Source organism: Balaenoptera ricei, chromosome 10 (genome assembly GCF_028023285.1).
Source record: "Balaenoptera ricei isolate mBalRic1 chromosome 10, mBalRic1.hap2, whole genome shotgun sequence".
Lineage (NCBI taxonomy): Eukaryota > Metazoa > Chordata > Mammalia > Artiodactyla > Balaenopteridae > Balaenoptera > Balaenoptera ricei.
Window position 1 is genome coordinate 101,208,561 of NC_082648.1, and position 21,390 is coordinate 101,229,950.

Here is a 21,390-nt window from a genome sequence, read left to right on the forward strand (position 1 = left end):
TACAATATATACAATGGAATACTTCTCAGCCATTAAAAAGAATGAAATTTTGCCAGCTGCAGCAACATGGATGGATTTGGAGGGCATTATGCTAACTGAAATAAGTCAAATAGAGAAAGACAAATACTGTACGATATCACTTACATGTGGAATCTAAAAAATACAACAAACTAGTGAATATAGCAAAAAAGAAGCAGACTCACAAATATAGAGAACAAACTAATGGTTACCAGTGGGGAGAGGGGAGGGGCAACACAGGGGTAGGGAAGTGGGAGGTACAAACTATTGGGTGTAAGAGAGGCTCAAGGACGTATTGTACAACACAGGAAAATAGCCAATATTTTGTAATAACTGTAAATGGAAAGTAACCTTTAAAATTTGTATTAAAAATTTTTTTTAAAAGAAAAAGAAAGGTAGAAGGCTTGAGCTGCCCTGCTCCCAGGGCTGCTCCTCAAGTGAGGGGACAACACACGGCTTGAGAAGGCGAGGTGGACCACCGGCAGGAGGGCTGAGGAGGTGCAGGGGGATTCGCCAGAGCTGCTCCTCACCAGAAGACCACAGAGTTTGGAGGCCCCCAAAGCACTGTCCTAGTAACTCCCCATGTGCCCCCCGAGAGCAGCCTTTACCTGCTCCCCACAGAGGACACCAGCGAAGGGAGAAGGAGGCCAGCTCCCCTTCCTCAGCCCTCATCACAGATCCCACGAACCGGGGAGGAAGGAAGCAGAAGGAGGGAGAGAGTCGCCGACGAGAGCCGGCAGCCCCCCTGGCCCACCCCCTCCCCCCGGGGCCTGTGGAGCTGGAAGGAGGGAGGAGTGGCCAGCTGAGCTGCATCTGAGCTCCGGGTTTACAACTGGACTAGTCTACGCCGGGCTTGTTCTACCTGAACGTGACCAGAGAGCCATGGGATCTGCTAAGACAGCCTTCGGGGACGAGGAAGGCAGATGCGCCCGCGCCTGCTTAAGAAGCAAAGAATCAAACTGTTTCATATTTGTACCCCACTGAGTTCAGATGGTTCAATAAATTGCGAACAGTGGATGTGATTCTTACTCTAGAGTTCTTTGTTTAAAATTCTTTTTATAGCACTGGGAGCTCCAGGAAGGAAAGCTGTGAACCCAAATAAATATGACCACCCAGACTTGAAAGGAGGTGAGAAAAGGCCTAAGGTTTCCTCCCTGGAGCCCAGAATTCCCCCTCTCCAGGCCTGGCTCTGGTGGGGCCCCTCCGAGGGGAAGGCAAACCTTCCTCCGGCCAGAGGGCAACCTGCACCAGGCTATCCAAATTGGCTCCTGATTCACTGTTTTCTGTTCCCTCCTCACCTGGAGCCACCTTCCTCACCTGGTTTCTAGCAGCAGGGGGTCGGGGACGGCAGCCCACCCGCCTGCCTGCGGACTGAGACGCAGGGGAGGGGGCCTCTGGCCGCCCCTCTGTCTTGGCTCTGCAGCAAAACGCAGGGTTCGGCAGCCACTGCTGTCAGTCTGGCACCTTTCTGTCACCACGACTAAACTCATTTTAAATTTAAGGAGTACATTTTAAAAATGGAAGCCAAGAAAAAGGATTTCTCTTACAATAAACACATCAATGCTCATTTTCCTTATTATTCTACTTTTGGTTATTTCGTATAAAATCTTTAATTAAAGTTTTTCTTTGAAACTGTCATTATCAACCCAGAAGAAAGAAAGGGGGAAGAAAAGAACAACACAGCTGTGCAGATATGAAGCCTATTCAGGACTAAATGAACTGGAACGGAGTAAGTAGCCTGACTGTTATGTTCTTGGTTTTGGCTCTGTTTTCTCAACAGCACAGTCTAACTTGTCACTTTATATCGATTCCATCTGTTTACACTCTGCAGAGTATTGGCTTCCTACCGTGAACATTTCCTATTTACCAGCTGGTAGAGATGGTCCAAACCAGATAGGAAAAAATTAGACTACATTCAGAACCTCGTAAACACAAACTTTCAATCTGGGGACGACGTGTGGAAGGAGCGGCGCTGGCACCGCTCCCCTTTCACAAAGGGGCTGACTTCCGTTCCGGGCTCTGGTGCTGCGCCCCCAGGCCGAGGGCTAGGCATTGAAGTACTGAACAGATGCAAACGCTGCCTTTACCACAGATTGAATAAGCTCACATAAAAAGACATCTAAAGGAGACCCACGAAAACAGAGAAACAGGGAGCTGACTAAAAAAGAGCTACAGCAACCTAAAAGTCATAGTTGCTATGACAGAGCAAAAACCCAAAAGCCTGATTTGGGGTTTCCTTGCAGCCACAGTGAAAAGGGAAACTTCCTGTCCTGTACACCACAGGCCACGTAGACCTCCCCCTACATTTGATTTTCATTTTTAAAATGCCCACCTGCCACAAGTAGCTTAAAGTCGTCTAATAAGAAATTCTAGCTACTCACTGAACTTCTGACACAGCTACGAGAATAAGCCCCAAGTCTAAATACCTAGGGCTTTAAAAAGGCTGCCAAATCAAGGAGAAATCTTTCCCATCTCTCCTTCTTTCTAACCTAGCCCACACTCATAGGATGGAAGCTCCTCCCCAGGCACCACAGGCCAAGAATACTGAGGCCACTGTCACCCCGACGCCTGACGCTCATAGAGCAGAGCTGCACACCAGGAGGGGCAAGCCAATCCCCTCCCCGGAACTCCATGGCGCCCCTCACGCAGCAGAGGCGCTCAGCAAACGCAGGCTGACCGTGCTGGTGAGGGGCTGACTACTTCCAGGGCCTGGGGACGGGTACCCCTGCCTCCAGCTGCTCTCCCATCGGGCGCATCCATTACTCTGCTGACGCCATCTCCTAAATTCCCCGTCTCGTGTCAGCATCCCCTATAGGAAGCCTTCAATGAACTGCCACCACCAGCACCACCCTTTGCCCCACGCTTTAGGGTTAATGCCTCCACCTTCTTCTCCAGCCTGCATTTCAAAATGGCTCTGTCCTCTGTTCCATCTTGCCTTGAGAAACAGAACTCCCCACAGAAGCGTCACAGAGCCGGTGTCCCCGCCCCGGCCACGTCTCCACTGCCTTCAGCTCCGCGTCCTCTCCTTCCGCCAGGCTGCAGTCCTGAAAGCTGTCCCAAGTCCCACCCTCTGCCCCATCCTCAGCACGCACTGACAGCCCAGCCACGGTCCAACTCAAGCTCCAGTCTCACCTTTCTCGTCAAGCTTTTCCTGGCTACTCCAATTACTGTGAACTTTTCCTGCAGAGCCTTATTTACTCATCCTGTAAATATTTATTGAACTCATATTAGGTGCTCAATATGTTCTGTTTGAAAACATAGGATCTGTTTAAGGCACTGAAGTTCCAACAGTGAGCAGGACAGAGAAGGTGCCCACTCCCAGGGAACATATTTCCTAGTAATGAACAAGTCAACAAACAAAACCTCAGGATGTCCTAAGTGTTGAGGAATTTTAGATAGTGTAGTCCAAGGAATTTCCAGGGGGCAGACCTCTCATGCTGAGTGCCAAAAGCCAGGTTTTTGTCCGACGTTTATTCAGCAGGTGACCAGAAGCCACAGGGCGTCTTAACCAACGGGGTCTGATGACATCTGACTCATGTTTTGAACAGATAGCTCTGATGTCACATGAAACGGAGACTGTAAGGGGCAAGAGTGGGAACAGGAAGAGCAGTGCAGGGGTTACTGACAGCGCACAGGGTGGAGACCCGGCGGCAGCGGGGATGCAGACAGGTGGATGGGCTCAGGATGCGGCACAGGATGCAGCCGACAGGACGTGCCAGCGGACTGGACTGGGGAGAGGGGCCGGTAAGGGAAAGATGGGAATCAAGGCTAAGCCTGTTTCTGCTTGAATGACCCAGTGAATGGTGGAACCATTTACTAAGACGGAGGGAGGTCCGGGGAGGAAGGCTTCCCGGGGTGTGGGAAGGAGGACCACCAGCAGCCCTGGTTTGGTCTGTGGACAGTGGTGAGTCTGGGGCTGAAGATGGAGATAGAAACATGGGCGCCATCAGCACACAGGCCTCTTCGCAGCTTTAAATCATGAATGACCGCGTACTATCATTTAACCTTCCACACAATAGCTCATTTGTCTTATCTCCTCCAAATGTGAACTCCTAATTTTTTGAGTAACTTCTATGGGCCCTGCACTATGGTAAGTTCATTTTATATTTATTCTCATAAATAATCTCAACAACATTGGAAAAATCTTGCAATATTGCTTCCCCATTACACAGCTGAGAAAAAAGTTTCCAGAGAGACTGGTTTGCTCAGGGTCACTCAGATAGTGAGTGTCTCAGTTCAGATGCACACTCAGCCTGCGGAGTCCAAAGGTTCCAGCCTCCCCCATGCCACCATCCCATCCCCCCACTCCACCATCCCGTCCCCTCACTCCACCATCCCGTCCCCCCAACTCCACCGTCCCGTCCCCTCACTCCACCGTCCCATCCCCCCACTCCACCGTCCCGTCCCCCCACGCCACCGTCCCGTCCCCTCACTCCACCGTCCCGTCCCCCCACTCCACCTTCCCGTCCCCCCAATCCACCGTCCCGTCCCCTCACTCCACCATCCCGTCCCCCCACTCCACCAGCCTGTCCCCGTGACACCGCACTGTCTTAAACACTCAACCCTGCAATCTCGTGTGTACTATTGACTTGCCACATGCAAGAAGATTTGTTTTTTTAAGAGAAACTTAGTCTGAAATAATATAAATTCTGACATAACAAAATCTTTGCTTTAGTTTCCTGATGAAGCCTTCAGTAAATTACTAATAGAGCAACCAAAAATAGGTCCTGGGGTAGAAGCACTTTCAATATCATTTCTTTATAAAATGGCAGCTGATTATTTTGTTATGTGAAATTCTCTAGATCCAATGTAAGCACGACTCTTCATTTAGCTGCACAGAGACACAGGAATAAGAGCTGTGACATTATTAATCACTATACTCAGTTATGATTGATAGGCTTTTCTGCAGGAGGAAGAAGTGCCTCAGATACAATCTGTCCCAACAGCTCTGCGATATGCTAATATTTTCTACAGACGAAAGAGAAGTTGTGTTCAAATACCTGCTATAATAGGTAATTAATACCAAGTGCACCAGAGGAGAGATGATAAAAGTGGGATTAGGAGAATATTACGAATTAACCAAAAGCTTGTATGTTTTAGCAAATGGCCTCATTTTGAGTTTGACACGGTCTTTTTATTAGGCAAACAGACTGCATTCTTATACATTCGTTTGTGTTAATGTGGTGTTCTAATGTTAAGGTATGTTTATGAAACGGTTGTGATCCTAACAACTGTTTCTTATCCCTCAAGCAATAAATTTTTTAATTTCTTTTTTAAGAAAATTCACCTATTTAAGAAAATGGATATACCCATCACTTGTGTCTTCACTTTTGTGAAGATATTACTGACCAAGCAAGCAGCTTAGTACCTCTAATTATTTACTAATTGCTTCTGAAATGACTAAGGCTGCATCTACACAACTCCAAGGCACCGGGGTAATCCCATAACGACTTGTGTCACTTGGTGTCCAACAGACACACTAGTCACGGCTGACTGGGTAGACCAGATGTTCTGACATCACGGCTCCCAGGCCTAAAAGAGCAGCCCTGACTGGGGCAGTGATGTGGTATGAGAGCAAACAGCCTGGGGCTTTGGGTGCGTTTGTTTATTTTCCTTTTTTTAATGTCTTTAACTGAGTTGCACATTCTTGAATTCTAGTCTTCAATTTAAAACAATTTTTTTATTTTGCATGTTGGGGGAGGAGACTAGTCATGACACTTCTAAACACTCACTGTGTTCTGATATGTCAGAATAGCTCCCTGTGTCTCAGCAATTCTCCGGACATGGCTTACAATGAGCATCCCCTCACCTCAAGAGGCAAGATGAGATTCTCTTCCTTTGTTAGCCTCTTCTTTTACTTTCACCTCACCCTCATGTGGGGAGTTGACAAAAGATAAAACAGAGTAAAAAGACCCAAACTTTGTTAACCTGGAACCACATGGAAGCTTTGCTTTAAGTGCTTTTTTCCTGGCAGATTCCTCACCTGAAGCACGTGGAGAACCTAAGTCTTGGGCCTCGGACGGTGCTGTGGCTCCAGGACGGGGCTGGGGACCTGCAGGGCAGGCAGGAGCATAAGTGTCTGGGGAGTTGGGAAGAAGCATGGGAGGGCAGGATGCCAGAGGCAGAAAAGGAAAGAAATGCCCAAATCTGACGTAGATGCTACACGGACAAAGAGATGACCCTGTGGCTAGAAAACAACCTCCACTCATTCATACGGCAGAGATGCTTCTCTGCGATGCGCTGGGTCCACCTCCAGGCGTAACAAAGAGTCACATTAGCTGCAGGCAGAGTAAGCGTTGCCGCCTTTCCTAAAGGGTCCTCCCAGAGACAGGGTGGCCTGCGGTTAAGAGCCAGGACCCTGGAGCCAGCAGCCAAGGCAGGGACTGCAGTTCCTCTGCCCCCGAGCTGCGCACACTTGGCCCAACTGCTCAGCCTCTGTTCTACTTTCCCTCCATATCAAGGTGGGATAACAAGGGCACCTGCCTAAATTGAATACGTAAACACAGTAAAGCACTTAGAACAGCTCCTAGGAAGTGCTCAATCCGTGCTAACTCTCGTTATTATCAGAGTTGGCAAAATCCAAAAAATTACATCAGTGTCCAAAGGATTAAGGCCCAGCCAGCCGGGGGTTCTTTTGCTGCGAGGCTGAAGCAGACCCTGTTGGTCACTTTCTCCAAATCCATTGACCTCTAACCCCTTCTAACGAAACCCTCCATTTTCCATTTGGTTCAGATATCCACCCCCCGGGGGCCCCCGTGCCTAAGCAGAGGGAGCCTAGCCACCACACCGGGGAGTGACCAGGGTTGGTCCAGGCTGCTTGCAGCGGCCAATGCCACCGCCAGTGACTGGCTTGGGTGGGGACAAAATCCTGGCCTGTGAGTCACAGGAAGAAGTTTCCCCGTGTTTATAAAGAGTCATAGTGGAAGAAACAGCATGCTGGAAAAAATCCGACATCGCAGTATCTGCGTGTGGAGCCTGGAATGCTGGCCACCTCCTGGTGACCGGAGGAGATGTGAGTGAGCAGACCCTGACCTGCCCTCCCTCCGGACTTCTTAGACGGGATGAGAAGTTCCTTATTATCTCAGCTCAGTTGGGGGTCTCTGCTTGTCACCGGGTAGGACGACCAGACACCTCGGTGGCTGACGGGGCACCACCTGGTGGCGGGCAAAGCTACCACAGGAAGGGTTTCAGGAGCGCCTGACGGGGAGGACCAGCCTCACTGATGGGTAGAGGAAGGGACGAGTATTTATTGGGCATCTCCTGTATGCAAGGGCGTCACTTACATTATTCTCATTCATTCTCGTGATCATTCTGACGGGTAAGTGCTGTTGTCTTGCCTTCAGAGACGGGGAAACTCAGAGCAGTGGGAGACCTGCCCACAGCGCGTGGGCCGCCGCAGAGGTGAGACTTCAGGCCAGGTGAGCCTCCTTCCCACTAACTCCCTCTGCCTCCCAGGAGATTAAGAGAGCAAGGAACCTGAAGCCCAGAGAACTCAAGGGCAGCCAAGGAGATGCCCCGTAGAAGGCACGGGAGAGGAGCCAAAGGGAAGCACAGTCCTCTTTGTGACACAAGGAAAAGCCGGGGCCAAGAGGGCGAGGGCAAGTGAGCTGCGCGCCAGACTCAGAGCGCCCACGGGGTGGAACCCGAGTGCAGATTAAAGCAGGAACTGGGACCAGCGGGAGCCTGAAGACGACACCCTGAGGACCACCTGGGGCCCCACGGACGCAGACAGCAGGCTCTTCACGTGAAGCCACGGGTCACAATCACCAAAGGACGGGGAGATGGGCCCCGGAGACCACCCAGTCTGCCTTCCCCTCGACTGATGGAGAAAACGAGACTCAGGAAGCCCAAGGTTTCGACTGAACAAGGAGCGTGAAGGTGAACACGTGCTGGAAGGTCTAAGTGCACATGAATTAGGGCGAGGCTGAGGAACCAGCCATCAGACCAAGCTCACTGCAGAAGAAAACAATTAGGAAACCCAAGCCCCGGGGTTCGGGCAGTTTGGGGTGCCAACTGCTAACTACTTGTTGGTTTAGGAAGGCTAGACCACACACACATTCAGCAAAGTCTGGCTCCCAAAATTCAGAGAGACATTTGCATGCATTCTTGGCTCCAATAAGCCATGTGGACTTATATTTAAAACAAAAGAATTAGCATCTTTCATTCCCAAACTGTGTAGATCGCCCAGCAATGACAATGTATGTCTGAAGACAGCCTTCTTTTACTAATCGCTAGGGGTTCTTCTCTGTCTCCAGTGTTTGAGTGTGGCCCGTTTGCAGGACCAGAGTTGTAGCTGGAAACATGCTACTGCACACAGCCAGCAGCTGAGGAGTGGATTTGGTTTGTTCTGTTTACTTTGGGGTCGGTGGGAAGGGATGGCATTCATTTAAGTTCCTACCTATACTTCAAAGGAAGCTGTAGTAATAACCATAATAATGATAGCTGGCATCTCCTAAGTGTTCCAGGTGCTTTATGCTGGATACCTTTAAGCCACACAACAGCACTGTGAGATGGGTGTTCTCATCCCCACCGACAGATGAAGAAGCCCAATGACGAGAACTTTGCCCAAGGCCACCCAGCTGGTAAATGGCAGAGCCCGTCCACGTCACCTGCCTGCCCAGCGCCAGGGTGGCAGGTAGAGTTGGGGCTGCAGCTTGAGCTGGCCAGACTGCACGCAGCGAAAGCCTCGGAGCTGCCCTGTGGTCAGGCGCTACCTCTATCACCCACTCCTCAGCCTCTCGCCGTCACCTTTCTGCTTAAACCGCGCTGCTTTAAACTCACTCCTAGTGAGGGGGCTTCTATGGGAAGGAGGCCAGGATGAAAAGGACCGAGATGAAAGGGCGGCCAGTGGTGGAGTTCCCCTTCAGCTTTCCTCTTCGAAGCCTCACTTTCAGTAACTTACAAGCTAGGCCCATGTCCCTCCCCTCCCCTAACTGTAACGTTGCATTACTGACCCATCTATGTTGAAAGCATGATCGTCATAAACAGCTGACTTTCCTAGGATAATTTCATGATTAACAAAGTTTGTGAAGAGACAAATTAAAGACATATACCATAAATAATATCTCTTACATATCAATTACAAATATTTCATATTTCTTACAGAATAACAAATGAACCACAATAGAAGCAGCAAATCATTACACCAGGGTTCCTACTAATATAAACTATAGTGAAAGTAGATTTTTAGGGGCACATAATGCTAAAAAATTATCACACTAGGATGAATTTTCTGGTGTTAATGGCGTAAGCCAGGGAAATTTAGACAAACATTTTGTGGGTTTCTGGCTATTTTTGATTTTGAAATGTTTGACAATCTCAGAAGAGTTCAAAAAGGAAAGAAAATTTGTCACATTGCAAACCAACATATTGAATCAAGTAAATTAAACTATGATTCTCAAACTGCCCGTATAACTGACAGGTTCAAATGCATTTTAAAAAGGGGTCCGGTTCCAGCCCCCAAAGGCCGTGAGCATCTCCTCCCTCCCTAGCTGTGTGCCGTGAGAGCTACCCACAATCAGCAAACAGGAACAGAGCTATACGCTCCTTTCTAAACACACGTCATAGCTTTTGTGGCTAAATTACTCAATTCTTAAATATGTATCGCTCTGAGTTTCACCGGTTATTTTTACCACGCCGCTCTTGATTGGCATTTACTGCTGAAAAGCAGTAGTTTTCTCTTTCTAAAGAAAACCCTGCCTCAGTCGTAGACAAAAACCAAAAGGGCAGCCCTACTAATAATGATCTAAAGCTAATACAAAAGTAATTAATATTCCGGGACTTCTGCTGGTGTCGTTCATCAAAAAGGATGCCATCCGAGCAGGCAAAGTCATGCGAATACAGGCTTTCATGTGAGATCTATTGGGTGAGGCATGAGAACGCGGACGACAAGACACAGCTCATTCTGCATCAGCTCCCTCTGCTAGCAATTACTTTTTTTTTTTTTTTGGCATTTTGGGTTTTTTTATTAAGAATTTGTTTTTAAGAGCAGTGTAAGGTTCACATCAAGATTGGGGAAAATGTACAGCAATTTCCCATATACCTCCTGTCCCCACACATGCATGGTGTCCCCCATTATCAGTATCCCCAACCAGAGTGGGACATTTGGTTCAACTGATGAACCTTCATTGATGCATCGTAATCTCCCATAGTCCCTAGTTTACATTAAGGTTCACTCTTGGTGTACGTTCTATGAGTTTGGTCAAATGTATAATGACACGTAGCCATCATTATGGTATCAAACAGTATTTTCACTTCCTTAAAAATCTTCTGCTTTCCACCTAAATCATCTTCTCTCTCCACCCTCTGCCCTTCAACCTCTAGCAACTACTAAACTTTTAAATTTTCCATAGTTTTGCCTTTTCCAGAAAAATAGCAATTACTTTTGACGAAGGGTGGGGATTGGGGGAAGAACTTTGAAAGCTCTCTATTACCTTTTCTCCTACTTGAACTTCGAGTTCTTTTAATGTCCGACAGCAATTCATTTCACTCTCACCTCCCCTTAAAGATAACAATTAAAAATCTTTTGTTAAAATGTTTTAACTACATTAATATAGTTTTAACTACATTAATGTTTACATAGGACACACAGAGATCAAAATTTTAAGAATTTCTAAATTACGTATTTTTAAATGCAAGGTCTTTCTTACGCACTACCGTCTGCCAGAAGCGTGAACTTGGGCCAGTTACTTAGCTTCTCCGTGTCTCGGGTCCCTCATCTGTAAAATGACACACGACATCAACTCCTCCTGGGGTGGGGTGGGAATGGAGTGATTACGGCCTTCACGCAGAGAGCCCTCACGGAGGCCAGGCCCCGTCTCACATGACCCTCACTCCATGGGCTAGCGGCCACCGCCATCCCGCTTTCCAGAGGAGGCTGGGGGAGCCGAAGGTCACCGCGGGGAAGCCGAGGCACTGGCTTCAGACCCAGGTGGCCTGGTTTCACGGGCCACGCCTAACCCTCGGCTGCGGCACTGTGCTCTGACCCCTGCGGTCTCCCACTCGCCCCGCGGTGCGCACTGAGCCCCTCTGCAAAGGGCTTAGGACGGATGTGCGTCTATACCAGCCCCCTGTCTCCACCCGCTATTATTAACTATTTTTGATTTTGCATTACCTGTGTATCTATAAACCGCTTCAGAGCCTCTCTTTGGAACTAACCGTAGGGCTAGCATGAGGATAAAGAACAACTGAGGCCACGTCACAGCATTTATCCAGTGCCTCCTACACGCAGGCCTGAGCGTGGTGTCGAGCAGGACACCGTTCCCAGTCTTGAAAAAGCTTAATGCTAGTGACAGTGACGGACAGGACATAAGCAACCAAATAAGTAATGTAAGCTGAAGTAATAACAAGTGTTGTGAAGACAGTAAAGGCAGGTGGGGATAGACTGGACCCTGGGGTGAGATGGGCCGACTCTCCTGGATGGGGTGGATGACGGGGCATTTGAATAGAGACCCACAAGCTAACAAGCCAGGAGCCACCCTCTCGGAGGAAAAGCTCTCCAGGCAAAGCAAAGGGAACACGCAGCAGCTTGAAGCCCAGAGGTGGCAGGAGCCTGGCACATCCCAGGGCTGCTACTGCGGAGGCCAGGGGGACCAGAGCCCACCAAGCAGGGCCAAGGAACATGGGGTGAGTCCAGAGATGGAGGCCGACACCAGCGCCATGGTGCGGGGGCCGTGATGAGGTGTCTGGACTTCACACTGGGGAAGGGGAAGCCACCGGAGCGCTTTAAACCGAAATTAACTTCACTTTACATACGAGGAAACAGGCTCAGAGGGGTTAAGTGCCGAGCCCAAGTTAAAGATGAAACCAGGAACCCAGCCTTATGATTCTGTGTTAAATGTAATATATTTAATATGGCTTTAATTATGTATTGAAGAGATACAAAACACTATTTGTAACATATGTTTAAGATTTAAGGAATAAAAATCAGACATACCTGACTTTTTACAGCTGTGTGCCCACCATCAGCTGAAGAAATGGAGAAGTGCCACTGCCCCAGGGGGCATAGGAGGCCGCCCCTCCCAACCTCAGCCCCCTCCCTCCCTCCTCTGCATTTGGTCAAGGCTTCCTCAGCCCCAGTGGCAGCTCCTCTGCCCAGTCTGGCTCCAGTCCTCGCCCCTTCACAGGGAAGTGTGCACCCCAAACTCCATCTCAGTATCTGCCTCAGGGGAGCCCCGTGTACTGTCTGATATTAACTTAGTGATGCCAGCTTTCTTTAGATTAGTATTTATTTGAAGAGTATGTCTTTTTAAATCCTTTCACTTTTAACCTTTCTATAAAACTATGTTTAGGTTTTTCTCTTAGAGGATTTTACTATCTGTTATCTTTGTCTTTCAAGTGGTCTATTTATTATAATTTCTGATATATTCAGGATTTCTATTTGTCCTGCCTATTCTGCTGCTTCTTGCCTTCTTTGGGGTTGATACCATTTTTATCATTCCATTTTTGTGCCTCTATAAGTTTGGGAGTTATACACTCCATTTTTAAACTTGTAGTAATTGCTCTGGAAATTACAACCAGCATAATTTTCAAAGACTCAAGTTAATCAGAACTTTCATCTTCCGACTGGACAATGTAACAACTCCAGAACATTTAACTCCAGTCCTTCCTCTCAATTTATATATTACTACTGTCATGTGTTCTAATTCTATCCTATTTTTAAATTCCAGAAGCCGTCAGTATTCCCTGCAGTCATGAGTGTGCCCTGTACTTGCCAGGTGTTCAGCCATCTTCCCTCAGCATCCCTTCTTGCACCATCTCAAACCTTCCACCTGGGATCACTTTCCTTCTACCTAAAGTATACCCTTAGAGTTTCTCTTCCTGGGCCTGTTGGGGGCCAAATCCATTTTTGTTTGAGAATGTCTTTACTTCAATATTTAAAACAGTGAAAGATATTTTCTTTAGATACACAGTTCTAGGGTGGCAGTGATTTTCTTCCAACACATCGTAGTTTTTAATCCACTCTTCACCTGGCTTCCATTGTTACAACTCAGAAGTCACTTTTGTGTAAATGTTGTCCTTTGGCTGCCTTTAAGATCTCTTGGTCTTTGGGGTTCTGCCCCCACCCGTTTTAAATCCTTTTTGAGATTTGCCTTCTTGGATCTGCAGGATAGCACTTTTCATCAGTTCTGGAAAATCCTCAGCCATTGTTTCTTTGGCTATTACCTGTCCCATCCCTCACTGCTCTCTTTACAGGGCTCCAATTACATCTTTTATGTCTCTGCTACATTCTGGCTAATGTTTTCTGACCGATCTTCCAGTTCACTTATTTCTTTAGCTGTGTCTAATATGTTTATTAAATTCATTGAGTTTTAAATTGCTATTATGAGATATAACCTTTATGCAGAAAAGTACATACAGTACATGTGCATAGTTTACTTACAATTAAGGCAAACACCTGTTTAACAATTACTCAAATCAAGAATTAAAGCCAAACCAAAGAGACCCCCATTTGCCCTTCTCCAACCATAATATTTCCTCTCCTCCTAGCACTTAAGATATCATTTACTTTTATTTTGTTATAATTTTACCACCTAGGTATGTATCCCTAAACAATACAGTTCAGTTCGTCTGGTTTTGAACTTCACATATGAACAGAAGCATTCGTATGTTTCTTCCTCCTTCACTAGATATTATGTCTGCGAGAGTCATTCAGGTTGCTGGCTGTACGTGTCGTTTGTTGGCTGTCATTGCTGTTTTTCCATCCACTTATTCAACAAATATATATTAAGCACCCACTATGTGCCAAACATGGTCCTAGGGGCTTGGGATACGTCCATAAATAAAACTGATAAAGTTGCCTGCCCTCGTGGAGCTCACGTTCTAGAATGAGAAAATCACATTCGTGTGTTAACCTCATGGGTGTGAGCCGAGTGACCTACAGCTTTGTTCGGGGGAGAAGCACTGCGGACACTGGGGAACCACCAGTCAAAAGCCCTAAGACGGGAGCTACAAGAAGGGGACGCAGTGGAGAAAGAGGAGAGCAGCAGAGCGCCTGTCGGGGAGCCCAGCCAGATCCCAGAGGGCCTCGTGGGTACCGGGTACCGTAGGATCACTTGCTTTCTGCCGTTTAGCGTATCTTTCATGATTTCCTTTAGTCAAGATCTGTAGGAGGTAAACTGTCTCAGTTTTTGTCTGAAATGTCTGTATGTCACCCTCCGTCTTTATTTTTTAAAATGTTCCTCAGTGACTTCTATCATGTCTTTAATCTTCAGAAATTCAAAGAAGCCGTCCAAACTGAATTGACCTTTAGAGGCACAGAAATTCAAGATGTTATGCAGAAGGCTTCTTTTCTTTTGTTTGAATCGGATCCTTTACTGGAGTTCCTTTAGCTGCTTGTTTCTTTGTAGCAAACAATTTTTCCCCTCCAAATCCTGCTTCTCTTGGCCAAAAGCCTTCTTTCCTCCTTTCTTCTCAACTTACCCAGGCTACCTGCCTAGAGTCAACTTCACATCTGCTCCGTTGACGGATGTTCTACCGCTGTTGTTTGCTTTATCCACTTGAATTTGTGGTACCTGGCCTGGCCAAGGAATGTTGCAATACATGGTCCTGTGAATGAATGTTTTTTTCAGCATTGTCAGAGCAATAATAGATCTACTTAGAAACTTTGTGGGAGGAGGGAGGGAGGACATGAAGCCCCGGAAACTTGGACAAATAAAGCTGGTTACGGTCATCAGGTAACCAAGGGAAGATTTTAGAATAGAAAAAGAGAGCAAAAACTCAATTATCAGATTTGAGACTTGAGGGCAAAGTACATGGTCACAAAATGGCTAATAAGTCAGGGAGAGGAGGGAAACAGGGCATCAGTCTGAATCTGACGCAGTCCACAGTCTCCTTTTTATGTGTATTGTTTTTTTAACTTATTAGAATAAGATCCATGCAGTTTCTTTCTTCTTTTACACACTCTTCCATAGTTCAGTTGGCCCTACATGTTGATGTCTGAAATGTGACATTACACAGGAAGGTCGGTTGTGTTCTACCTCATGTCTAAGCCGTAGTGAACGATAAGTTTTCACAGGTGACAGCTAGTTGTAATATATGCCACCTATGGCTAAAGGTTGATATTTGAATGAAGGAAATATTGATACTGAATTAAAGAAACTGGATGTAAGTACAGGGAAAAATTCTTTGATTCTTGTTGCTTTGCCTTATAAACAATGCACTGACACCCTGCACATATTTGTGAATGAATTTTGCTTCAACATAATTCTCAGGCTCTTCAGTAAGTTCTTCAGAACTCCGTCGTGAATCTTTCTGTATGGTGCTCAGAAAGCTTTCAAAATCTTCTGCTAAGATCTGTTTCGATTGCTTTGTATGTGGAAGGCTGTAGTTATTCTTCAGGGAGGTAGCATTGTGCTGAGTGCCACACGGATTATTGAAGCGGGAAACACTTTTGGTCCATAAGCAGAAATGTTCGACATGTCCATCAGAAGCAAATCTCAAAGGTTCAATTTACTCATTTTAAATAGAATAATTCCTTGGATGCTTCTGAAGGGTTATTGATGATACTGCCATTATTACAGATGATGTGAGGTCATCCATGGCAGATGCAAGAGCAGTTCCACATTTTGTCCTTACCAGCTCTCATACACTCAGAGGCACAGACTTCTTGATATCATTCCAGGTCCTAAATGTTTTCTGATGCAAAATATCCTCTTTAATCTTCATGTTGCTTCCAACTTAATCAACCACCATAGGACATTCAGTAACTTCCTCATATTAGACAGTTCTGGTGAGGCTGAGATGGCCAGGACAGAACAGACGGCATACCTTTTCTGTGTTGTGTTCACTCTATGCTGTCAAGGGCATCAAATTTCGGCTGATACAAAATATGACCTCTTGAACCATATTTCCAGAAGGGAAGTGCTGTGACCACAATAATAAGTCCCCCCACCACCAATTCAGGGAATTTGAGCTGAAAATCTGTCAATGTCCTAAGATTTAGCCCAAGTCTAATGACCGGATAATTCAATGCACAGGCTGCCTCATTTTCATACAAGTCAGTGTGAAGAGAGTATACAAGATCTAGGTGAAAAGTAATCTTGAACACCATAGGCAAAGGTGCCAGATGTGTCTTCCTTTTCCAAATACTCTGATACCAGTGGATGGGCAGATACCATGGCAAGGAGAGGAGAGGCTCCCAGGGGTTCCCACAGAAAAAGTTCCCATCCTTATTCTTACAAACATAGTATAAAATTCTAGGATGGCAAATATTTTAGCTTCAGCGCATAGAAGACATTTTCCCACAATCTCATACCTTTCATTGTCACTGTTGAGACATCAGTGTCAGTCTAACTGTCACTCCTCTGAAGTCAATTCCCTTTTTCTTCTCACTGCCTTTAATATTTTCTCTTTGATGTTGATGTTCTGCTGTTTTACCGTGATATGTCTAGGTAGGCATTCCTTTTTATTTATCTGGCTTGAGATTCTAAGCCATTACCTTTTCAAATATAATCTCTGTCCTACTCTTTCTCTTACGTATCTGGAAATCCAGTAAGAAGTATTGTTGGGCCTTCTCCTCCCACCTCCCATGTCTCTTATACCTGTTCTCCATGTTTGGTATCTCTCTTTCTGTGCTGCATTCTGGATAATATCTTCAGATCTATTTTCCACCCCACTAACGCTCTTTATAGCTGTGTTGAATCCACTGTTTTCACCCATCCGCTGAATTTTATTCTATAATGACTGTATCTTTCAATACCAAGAGTTCCATTTTGTACTTCTTCAATTGCCTCTTATTTTGCACTCATATATTGAATCCATTCTTTCATTTCTTTTTTTTTTTAAACTTAAATATATCAGTAACTACATTTTATTTATTTTTTATTTTTATTTTTATGGCTGTGTTGGGTCTTCATTTCTGTGCGAGGGCTTTCTCTAGTTGCGGCAAGTGGGGGCCACTCTTCATCGCGGTGCGCGGGCCTCTCACTATCGTGGCCTCTCTTGTTGCGGAGCACAGGCTCCAGACGCGCAGGCTCAGTAATTGTGGCTCACGGGCCTAGTTGCTCCGCGGCATGTGGGATCTTCCCAGACCAGGGCTCGAACCCGTGTCCCCTGCATTGGCAGGCAGATTCTCAACCACTGCACCACCAGGGAAGCCCTTTTCATTTCTTTAAAGATATTAAAACACTACTTTTAGATTCTGTATCTGATAGTTCCAATATCCCAAGTGTTTGGAGATCTGATTCCGCTGGTTATGATTTCCATTTGTTTGCGGTCCTCATTCTTTGTCTCTTCATATGTTTTCACGGTTTTTTTTGTGTGACACTTTGTCTGTGGTTTTCTTTAAGGGCTATGTTGTAGATGTATTCCTCCACAGAAGGGCACACCTAGTCGAGGACCAGTTTTAAGTAAATTCCTAGCCTGAGACTTTTCAGACCACACAGGTAGCATTATTTTAGACACAGATTTTCATGAATTGACTTGTGATTATAATTTTTCCCCTATTCACCCAATGCCAGTGTTGAAACTGGTAGGTTTCCTTGTGCCCTTCTGCGATGCAGGTTTATATTTTGTAGATTATCCTTACAAGAGGGTATAGGGGTCCCAACTGTGCCTGTACTGGTCTTCTCTTAGGTTTCTCCACCTTGGGCAGACCCTGCAGGTTTTGACTCTTGTCCCCTTCACTCCAAATAGCCAACAAAACTGAAACAGAAATTCACCAAGATTTGGCCAATACCTTCAGGGTAAAAACTGGCTTTATAGAAAGCTCCCTTCTCTGGATTCCAATTTTTACTGCATGTGTAGCCTCTGAGAATTACCTTCTTGCCAGCTCAGTAATGCATTAAAATATTTTACCTTTTATCCATCATTTTAGTTGTTTTCAGTGGAAGTGTTTTTCATGGAGGTAGCCTACCATAATGCTAGAAAGAGAAGTTTCTATTCACTATAATTCGTGGTCTTCAACAATAAAGAGAATTTAGCTTCATGTGTAAGTCAGAAATCTTTCAAATTTAGTTTAAATATTTAGTCTTTTATGTTTAAGGAAGTAACTTATGATAATTTTCATCTCAAATTATTAGACTGAAGTTTCACAATTAAACAAAAACAAAAAAGAACCCTCCTGCTTGTAGCTTTTCCAACTATTGAGTTTTTCAGCAAAGAATATTCAAACTAGATTACTTATTCCACAAATGTGGATGGTTTTAAGTCAAGAGCATGAATTAGAGCCTATAAAATGACCAGTGGTCCTTCTGAATGAGCCTGGAAATTATCCTAGTTCACCACTTATGGAACATCAACTGATCAGAGCACAAAGAAGTCGCACATCGTGGAGCGGATAATACCTTGTCATTCTTGTTGGAGCTGCTGCACTAATTCTTTTATTTTTTTAATTGTGGTAACAAAAAACCACACAAGTTACCATCTTAACCATTTTTAATATACAGCTCAGTAATGTTAACATATTCACACTGTTGTGCAACAGATCTCTGGGGCTTGCTCACCTTACAAAACTGAAACTCTACACCCAGTGTTCACTGGGTGAACACATCAACTCCCCCTCCCCGCTCCACACTTCTGCTCTAAGTCTTACACCTCAGCTGCATCCAGGATGGGTGCAATCACAAAAGCTGTAATACCAAAATTTGCTAATATTTCAGAACCAAATTTAATTATCTTATAATTGTTTACATAATTCCTGGGAAAATGAAGCTTGCCCATTTAGAGTCAGATAATCTGCGTAAATAATTTTTTTTACTAAAACAATATTTCCTACATCATACACTAGAATCAAAGAACTTTACAACTGATAGAGACATTAAAGTTCAGACTTTAACTCTCTCGTTTTGCACATAAAGCAAATGAGCTTCACGCTCATGCTACAATTATGAAATACAGAGGAGCTCATATTAAGATCTTTTTTAAAATATTTCATTTCTAGCTACCAAAATATGATCACTATCCAATGAAAGACATTAAAAATGTATAAAAACAAACAACTTTAAAATTTGTCATCTTAATACTTCTACTTCAGAGTTTAAATTCCTTATTTCCAGGGAACTCCCTGGCAGTCCAGTGGTTAGGACTCAGCGCTTTCCCTGCCGGGGCCCGGGTTCAATCCCTGGTCAGGGCACTAAGATCCCGCAAGCCATGGCACAGCCAAAAAAAAAAAAATTTAAATTCCTTATTTCCAAATCTGAAATGCACTGCATATGAAATATGTTAGTCTGGTTTTAATTTGCTATGTTTCCATTCTTAATACAATATTATTTTTCTTATTCTGAAATATATCCCATTTAGACATTAGAATCTTCTCTAAATAAAATTTTTGACTGGGTATTATATCTGTTGACATGATTAGCTCTAATGACCTTGTGTCCTATTTCTTATCGTTCCAAGTTTCACATTTGCATATGAGGAAAAAAAAACTTACCTCTTTATAACATTTATATTCAGGTCAATTCCACCAAATCTGGACAGGAATACAAGGTACGGAATGGCACCAGAGCTGGTGAGGGGGACCTACGTCCAAACAAGAAGAATAACAGCCCATTAGAGAATTCAGATCCAAGCAGTGGACAGCACAGCAGGTTTCATGATGTAAGGCAGGATATGGGATGGGCATTAGTGGGATGGGCATTCCAGTAACATTCACAGCTATTCAATCCAGGTGTCTGAGTTGACATGCACCCTCAGCAAACTAAGCACAAGCAGCATGAATGCCAGAATGCCAGTCTGTCTCAGTTAAAAGCCAACAAGTTGTCTACAAAATTATCTAAAATCTAGGTCTATCTAAAAGATAAAGTAAAATTAAGAGAAATATATTCTAATATATAGTTTATATATGTATATGTATTTTTATATATGTGTATATGTATTTTTATATATGTGTATACGTATAAATATATATATATATATATTTCCCAAAAGTCTGAGGCCACAGCACAATTTACCCTCTGAGTGTCATGTGCACTTACTGTACATTCATATAATTTTAAGGTAGAAAAAAATCATTTTCAAATCTAAAATTCTATAAAGGACATCATTGGGTCAAGTGGGTTAATATGGACTGTAGGTTAAATTAAAGTATTATTATCTCAATGTTTAGTTTACTGAAGTTGTTAACTGTACTGTGATTATGTAAGAGAACAGTTCTTATTCTTAAGGAAATACACACTGAAGTATTTAGAATTAAAGAACCATTAATATAAGCAACATCCTCTTAAACGGTTCAGAAAAAAATTATGTACACATTGTGTATTTCATATATATTGTTTGCATATATATATGAATGAAAGATCACAGGAGAAGCAAACGAGGCTAAATGTTCACAACTGTCAAATCTGGGTAAAGGGTATATGGCTACTGTTTGTACCACTCTTATCCTTACAAATTTTCTGGAGGTTTGAAGTTACTTTTAAATAAAGAGTCAAATTTTTTTAAAAGTGAAAATAATTATTTCCCCCCAAAAAGCATTATGAAATTAAAATTAACATAAGTATATAATCAATATAAATATATTTTATTAAGCTTCATGCAAATATACAAAGTACAATTTCCCATACAGCTGAATGGCTCCCATACATCTGAGCGGCTCCCAAGCCTATACAACCAAGTCTGATATGTACTTAGCCCTTAAAGTTCCAGCCTCAAAGCCTAGCATGGTTATCTCAGTCTTCCCCAAAGGACAAATTTCTCCTTGCTATTTAAAACATGTATAACTAGGAAATGGGCCCAGAGGGAGAGTGGCTCACAGGGTGGGCCTTTGTGAAGCCTTTTCCTGGAAAGGACACCCAGGACTGGGATTTCTGATAGGGCATTTTTTAGTAGATATAATTTGGATAGACACTTCAAAGGTTCCCTAGTTTTACAGAAGAAGGGCAAAAACAGATTAAACGTGCAGTTTCCCAGACTGGATGCCCTCCTGGTCTTGGTAGTGATAAGAGTTAACATGGAAGGGAAGAAACTTACATTTGCTGAGCTCATACTTTATAAATGGGTACAGGCACTGCTCTTGGTTTTAACTCATTTAGCCCCAAACTACCTTCTGAGGAGGTTGAAATTTTCCACATTTCACAGAGCAGACCTCCCTGCATGGCACTGCCATTAAGTCATTTAGTCACAGAAATCTGTGACTCCAGAGCCCAAGTTCATCTCACTGCACTAACCACCCTGCCTTAAAATCCATCAATCTATTGAAGCTGGGACTTCCCTGGTAGCACAGTGGTTAAGAATCCACCTGCCAATGCAGGAGACACAGGTTCGATCCCTGGTCCGGGAAGATCCCACATGCCGCGGAGCAACTAAGCCTGTGCACCACAACTACTGAGCCTGCGCTCTAGAGCCTGCGAGCCACATACTGAGCCTGCATGCTGCAACTACTGAAGCCCGTGCGTCTAGAGCCCGTGCTCTGCAACAAGAGAAGCCACCGCA

At 44.7% G+C, this 21,390-nt stretch overlaps 1 protein-coding gene across 1 annotated transcript in view; it reads right to left on the bottom strand.

Moving 5' to 3' along the window:
* Window positions 1-21,390, bottom strand: part of EFCAB6 (EF-hand calcium binding domain 6) — a 248,207-nt gene that overhangs the window by 186,320 nt on the left and 40,497 nt on the right. Inside the window, 2 exon segments of the mRNA XM_059937122.1 lie at window positions 10,452-10,518; window positions 19,391-19,479. Coding sequence (XP_059793105.1) covers window positions 10,452-10,518; window positions 19,391-19,479 — 156 coding nt within the window.